Here is a 7,500-nt window from a genome sequence, read left to right as displayed (position 1 = left end):
ACAAATATTGCAACACAAATCATTTCCACAAAAAAAAACTGTAAAAAAAAACAAAACAATAACAAATGGTGGTTATTTAAAGAAAACAGAAAAAAAAAATTCATGGAAATATTAATGCAGACACAAAGTCAAACTAAAACAGAGCAAAGAAGAAGAGAAATCAAAGCGTGTCAGAGTTTTGCGGCGTGACAAACAACGAGGAGGATGGCGTCGACAAAGATGATGACATCATCGAAAGACGAAGATGGAAGAAGGAAGGAGAGGAGGAGCAAGCATGCGTCACTGCAGATCTTGGAGGTCTACTCACGGTCTGAGGCCTTGTCACCTAAGAAGGGTTCCTGCTCCATCATGTCCATGGGGATCTTAATGCTGGGCACATTCTCATTGTAAGCATAGTCTAACTGTTGGAGAGACCAAGCACACGTCCTCAGACCAGAGTCCATAGCGCATGTTCAACATGTCCACCGAAGAGGCCCGCGGAGAAGATCCCAACCTGTTCCAGGAGACATGGAGGACCACTGTGTGCTACTCACATCCTCGCCGTCGCTGTCGATGCTGCTGCGTTTCTTCTTCTCGTCCTCCTTCTTCTTCTTGTCCTTCTCGGGGATGACGTCGTCCAGGAAGCTGAGGTCCTGCTGCGAGAACATGTAGTCCATGGCCTTCCTCACGGCCACCAGAGCCAGGATCTGCCAGAGGACACAACATTTTTATTTGATGACGTTCCCAGGACCTTTGCCAACTAAATTAAAGTTTGATCAGTTTTTTTCAGTAAATATGCTAACCTACTGTATGATGATGGTAAAAAGTGGGCGTAATGTTAGCACTGGAGCTAACATAGCGAGTGTTGCTAACATTTGGGTCGTCCTATCTACGGATGGGTACAGAATTCATAGCTCAACTTAATGGCAAAGACTACTTCCTGACCTCCAAATTTGGTAATGAAACCTACAATCAAACAGCTCAACTTAATGGCAAAAACTACTTCCTGACATCCAAATTTGGTAATGAAACCTACAATCAAACAGCTCAACTTAATGGCAAAGACTACTTCCTGACCTCCAAATTTGGTAATTAAACCTACAATCAAACAGTTCAATTTAATGGCAAAGACTACTTCCTGACCTCCAAATTTGGTAATTAAACCTACAATCAAACAGTTCAATTTAATGGAAAAAACTACTTCCTGACCTCCAAATTTGGTAATGAAACCTACAATCAAACAGCTCAAATTAATGGCAAAGACTACTTCCTGACCTCCAAATTTGCTAATGAAACCTACAATCAAACAGCTCAACTTAATGGCATAGACTACTTTCTGACCTCCAAATTTGGCAATGAAACCTACAATCAAACAGTTCAATTTAATAGCAAAGACTACTTCCTGGCCTCCAAATTTGGTAATGAAACCTACAATCAAACAGCTCAACCTAATGGCAAAGACTACTTCCTGACCTCCAAATTTGGTAATTAAACCTACAATCAAACAGTTCAATTTAATGGCAAAGACTACTTCCTGACCTCCAAATTTGGTAATGAAACCTACAATCAAATAGTTCAATTTAATGGCAAAGACTACTTCCTGACCTCCAAATTTGGCAATGAAACCTACAATCAAACAGTTAAATTTAATGGCAAAGACTACTTCCTGACCTCCAAATTTTGTAATGTGACCTACAATCAAACATCTCAATGTAATGGCAAAGACTACTTCCTGACCTCCAAATTTGGCAATGAAACCTACAATCAAACCGTTCAATTTAATAGCAAAGACTACTTCCTGGCCTCCAAATTTGGTAATGAAACCTACAATCAAACAGCTCAACCTAATGGCAAAGACTACTTCCTGACCTCCAAATTTGGTAATGAAACCTACAATCAAACAGTTCAATTTAATGGCAAAGACTACTTCCTGACCTCCAAATTTGGTAATGAAACCTACAATCAAACAGCTCAACCTAATGGCAAAGACTACTTCCTGACCTCCAAATTTGGTAATGAAACCTACAATCAAACAGTTCAACTTAATGGCAAAGACTACTTCCTGGCCTCCAAATTTGGTAATGAAACCTACAATCAAACAGCTCAACCTAATGGCAAAGACTACTTCCTGACCTCCAAATTTGGTAATGAAACCTACAATCAAACAGTTCAACTTAATGGCAAAGACTACTTCCTGACCTCCAAATTTGGCAATGAAACCTACAATCAAACAGTTAAATTTAATGGCAAAGACTACTTCCTGACCTCCAAATTTTGTAATGTGACCTACAATCAAACATCTCAATGTAATGGCAAAGACTACTTCCTGACCTCCAAATTTGGCAATGAAACCTACAATCAAACAGTTAAATTTAATAGCAAAGACTACTTCCTGGCCTCCAAATTTGCTAATGAAACCTACAATCAAACAGCTCAACTTAATGGCAAAGACTACTTCCTGAACTCCAAATTTGGTAATGAAACCAACAATCAAACAGCTTAACTTAATGGCAAAGACTACTTCCTGACCTCCAAATTTGGTAATGAAACCTACAATCAAACAGCTCATTTTAATGGCAAAGACTACTTCCTGACCTCCAAATTTGGCAATGAAACCTACAATCAAACAGTTCAATTTAATAGCAAAGACTACTTCCTGGCCTCCAAATTTGGCAATGAAACCTACAACCAAACAGTTCAATTTAATGGCAAAGACTACTTCCTGACCTCCAAATTTTGTAATGTGACCTACAAACAAACATCTCAATTTAATGGCAAAGACTACTTCCTGACCTCCAAATTTGGTAACAAAACCTACAATCAAACAGCTCAATTTAATGGCAAAGACTACTTCCTGACCTCCAAAATTGGTAATGAAACCTACAATCAAACAGCTCAACTTAATGGCAAAGACTACTTCCTGACCTCCAAATTTGATAATGAAACCTACAATCAAATAGTTCAATTTGATGGCAAAGACTACTTCCTGACCTCCAAATTTGGTAATGAAACCTACAATCAAACAGCTAAATTTAATGGCAAAGACTACTTGTTGACCTCCAAATTTGGTAATGAAACCTACAATCAAACAGCTCAATTTAATGGCAAAGACAACTTCCTGACCTACAGATTTGGTAATGAAAACTACAATCAAACAGTTCAACTTAATGGCAAAGACTACTTCCTGACCTCCAAATTTGGCAATGAAACCTACAACCAAACAGTTCAATATAATGGCAAGGACTATATTCTGACCTCCAAATTTGGTAATGAAACCTATAATCAAATAGTTAAATTTAATGGCAAGGACTACTTCCTGAACTCCAAATTTGTCAATGAAACCTACAATCAAACAGCTCAACTTAATGGCAAAGACTACATTCTGACCTCCAAATCTGGCAATGAAACCTACAATCAAACAGTTCAATTTAATAACAAAGACTACTTCCTGACCTCCGAATTTGCTAATGAAACCTACAATCAAACAGCTCAACTTAATGGCAAAGACTACATTCTGACCTCCAAATTTGGCAATGAAACCTACAATCAAACAGTTCAATTTAATAGCAAAGACTACTTCCTGGCCTCCAAATTTGGTAATGAAACCTACAATCAAACAGTTCAATTTAATGGCAAAGACTACTTCCTGACCTCCAAATTTGGTAATGAAACCTACAATCAAACAGCTCAACTTAATGGCAAAGACTACATTCTGACCTCCAAATTTGGCAATGAAACCTACAATCAAACAGTTCAATTTAATAGCAAAGACTACTTCCTGGCCTCCAAATTTTGTAATGAAACCTACAATCAAACAGTTCAATTTAATGGCAAAGACTACTTCCTGACCTCCAAATTTGGTAATGAAACCTACAATCAAACAGCTCAACTTAATGGCAAGGACTACTTCCTGACCTCCAAATTTGACAATGAAACCTACAATCAAATAGTTCAATTTGATGGCAAAGAGTACTTCCTGACCTCCAAATTTGGTAATGGGACCTACAATGAAACAGCTCAATTTAATGGCAATTATAAGTGTTATAATGAAGGCAACACATGATGTAAGTGTCTGTATTAGCTATATTAGCCTACTATCAAAATGACTATGTGTCGCAGGCTGAAGCAAATTAGCGCTCTAATGAGTCAATAACATCAACAAAGCGCACCTTTGTGCATTCACGCACAGCATAAAACGTTTGGTGGACAAAATGAGACAAAGAAGGAGTGGAAGATTTTACATGTAAACGAACTAGTGGTTAGAGTGTCCGCCCCGAGTAATACCAAAGACTATAAAAATGGGACCCATTGCCTCCCTGCTTGGGGTTTAAATCACCAAAAATTATTCCCGGGCGCGGCCACCGCTGCTGCCCACTGCTCCCCTCACCTCTCAGGGGGTGATTAAGGGTTGATGTGTCAAATGCTGCGAATGATTTGGCCACACCTAGTGTGTGTGTGACAATCATTGGTACTTTAACTTTAACTGTAAACTGTTGCGTCACAGTCCAAAATATGGTGAGTTCAGGAACCGCCGAAATTATAGGACAAAACGATGTGAAGCATACACACACAAACAGTGGGCTTACAAACAATTGGGGAGGTTTGTGTCATGTTTATCCTCAAACAAAAAACAAACTAAAATCAGAATCGGAATCAGAAATTAAAATTTTCAAAAAAAATAAAATAAATAAATAAATAAATAAATAAATGAATGAATGAATAAATAAATAAATAAATAAGTACATAAATAAATAAATAAAAATAAATATATATAAATAAAACAAAAAAATAATTTACCCCCATTTTTTCCATTTTCAATCCTCTTTTAAAAATGCTCCAGGGAGCCACTAGGGCGGCGCTAAAGAGCCGCGGGTTGCTGACTCCCGTTTTAAACCAAGTAGTTCCAAGTAAACCAAGTTACTCCCTGTAATGTTTGTCTGATAATTTCCCCTCAGGGATTAATAAAGTATTTCTGATTCTGATTCTGATAGTTTTTTGTGCGGCACTTATTTGATGTTTTTTTTTTTTTACTTACCATGACGGGGAAGATGATGGCGGCCACGGTGGACTTGAGGATCCAGAGCAGGGCCAAGCAGAGCACCTGGATGAAGGTGAACAGGTGCACTTTCCTCAGAGGAACGTGGCGCAGGTAAATCAAGTCGGGCTGATGTTTGGCCGGCATCAGCAGCAGCTTGAGGCGGTCCATGAACTACACACACACAAACACACACACACACACACACACACACACACACACACACACACACACACACACACACACACACACAATGAGATTGATTTATCAAGATGGGATATTGTTTGCATACATTTAATTAGGTTAAAAAAAAAAGCCTACCTGCACTCCATTGAGAGAGGCCACACCCATGTACAGGAAGACTCCATACAGCACAGGCATAGGGATGAACTAAAATATAGTAAAAAAAATTAATTTACGTAATAGCAAACATTATTATTTTTATTATTATTATTGCATATTTTAGATTATTTTTCCCTTGAATATTTTTTATATTAATTTTTTTTTTTTTTTTACAAACATGAAATCTATATTGTTGCTTTATAATAATATAAATATAGTGTTGCCGTTTAATCGCACAAGGAGAAGTGTGTTTGTATGTAAAAGCCACTCAAAATGGTGGTCACAACAAACCCCCCACTTTTGGGTAAAACTCTGACGGTCACTTAAAGGGGCCACACCGAATTACTCACTCATAACTGCATATATGAATGTTAGACAAGAACAACGTTGTTATGTGCACAGCAGAACAATGGCAGTGAATAATGACGACATTGTAGTCAGCTGGAGGCGTGTCTTAATGAAATTAAACAATGGATGTCCGCTAACTTCTTGCAACTCAACGCCAAGAAAACGGAAATGCTGATTATCGGTCCTGCTAAACACCGACATTTATTTAATAATACCACCTTAACATTTGACAACCAAACAATTACACAAGGCGAATCAGTAAAAAATCTGGGTATTATCTTCGACCCAACTCTCTCCTTTGAATCACACATTAAGAGTGTTACTAAAACGGCCTTCTTTCATCTCCGTAATATCACTAAAATTTGTTCTATTTTATCCACTAGCGACGCTGAGATCATTATTCATGCGTTCGTTACGTCTCGTCTCGACTACTGTAACGTATTATTTTCGGGTCTCCCTATGTCTAGCATTAAAAGACTACAATTGGTACAAAATGCGGCTGCTAGACTTTTGACAAGAACAAGAAAGTTTGATCATATTACACCTATACTGGCTCACCTGCACTGGCTTCCTGTGCACTTAAGATGTGACTTTAAGGTTTTACTACTTACGTATAAAATACTACACGGTCTAGCTCCGTCCTATCTTGTCGATTGTATTGTACCATATGTCCCGGCAAGAAATCTGCGTTCAAAGAACTCCGGCTTATTAGTGATTCCCAGAGCCCAAAAAAAGTCTGCGGGCTATAGAGCGTTTTCTATTCGGGCTCCAGTACTATGGAATGCCCTCCCGGTAACAATTAGAGATGCTACCTCAGTAGAAGCATTTAAGTCCCATCTTAAAACTCATTTGTATACTCTAGCCTTTAAATAGCCCCCCTGTTAGACCAGTTGATCTGCCGTTTCTTTTCTTTTCTCCTCTGCTCCCCTCTTCCTTGTGGAGGGTGGGGGGGCACAGGTCCGGTGGCCATGGATGAAGTGCTGGCTGTCCAGAGTCGGGACCCGGGGTGGACCGCTCGCCTGTGCATCGGCTGGGAACATCTCTGCGCTGCTGACCCGTCTCCGCTCGGGATGGTGTCCTGCTGGCCCCACTATGGACTGGACTCTTACTATTATGTTGGATCCACTATGGACTGGACTCTCACAATATTATGTCAGACCCACTCGACATCCATTGCTTTCGGTCTCCCCTAGGGGGGGGGGGGGGGGGTTACCCACATATGCGGTCCTCTCCAAGGTTTCTCATAGTCAATCACATCGACGTCCCACTGGGGTGAGTTTTTCCTTGCCCTTATGTGGGCTTTGTACCGAGGATGTCGTTGTGGCTTGTGCAGCCCTTTGAGACACTTGTGATTTAGGGCTATATAAATAAACATTGATTGATTGATTGATTGACAAAGTCAAGTAAAAAGGTGTGGTGAATGATGTCCCTGAAGCAGGCCTGGGCAATTATTTTGACTCGGGGGGGGGGGCCAAATTTAGAGAAAAAAATGTGTCTGGGGGCCGGTATACCTATCTATCTATATATATATATATATATATATATGTATGTGTGGGGAAAAAAAATCACAAGACTATTTCATCTCTACAGGCCTGTTTCATGAGGGGGGTACCCTCAATCGTCAGGATTGAGGGTACCCCCCTCATGAAACAGGCCTGTAGAGATGAAATAGTCTTGTGATTTTTTTCCCCACACATACATATATTGCGCTCTACTACGGTATCGAGCACTATTTTTTGGATAACCTTATTAAGACATATATATATATATATATATATATATATATATATATATAT

General features: G+C 39.2%; 1 protein-coding gene across 1 annotated transcript in view; it reads right to left on the bottom strand.

The window, feature by feature from the left end:
* The window catches only part of slc4a4a (solute carrier family 4 member 4a), a 187,917-nt gene that overhangs the window by 17,072 nt on the left and 163,345 nt on the right, over positions 1–7,500 (bottom strand). The window contains exons 22-24 of the mRNA XM_061980408.1: positions 5,336–5,404; positions 5,015–5,188; positions 534–686 (exon numbers count right to left, since the gene is read on the bottom strand). Coding sequence (XP_061836392.1) covers positions 534–686; positions 5,015–5,188; positions 5,336–5,404 — 396 coding nt within the window. The remainder of the gene's footprint in view (positions 1–533; positions 687–5,014; positions 5,189–5,335; positions 5,405–7,500) is intronic.

The sequence above is a fragment of the Nerophis lumbriciformis genome, linkage group LG20 (assembly GCF_033978685.3).
Source record: "Nerophis lumbriciformis linkage group LG20, RoL_Nlum_v2.1, whole genome shotgun sequence".
NCBI lineage: Eukaryota > Metazoa > Chordata > Actinopteri > Syngnathiformes > Syngnathidae > Nerophis > Nerophis lumbriciformis.
The sequence above is the reverse complement of the archived record's forward strand: the minus strand, read 5'-3'. Positions and strand labels throughout refer to the sequence as shown.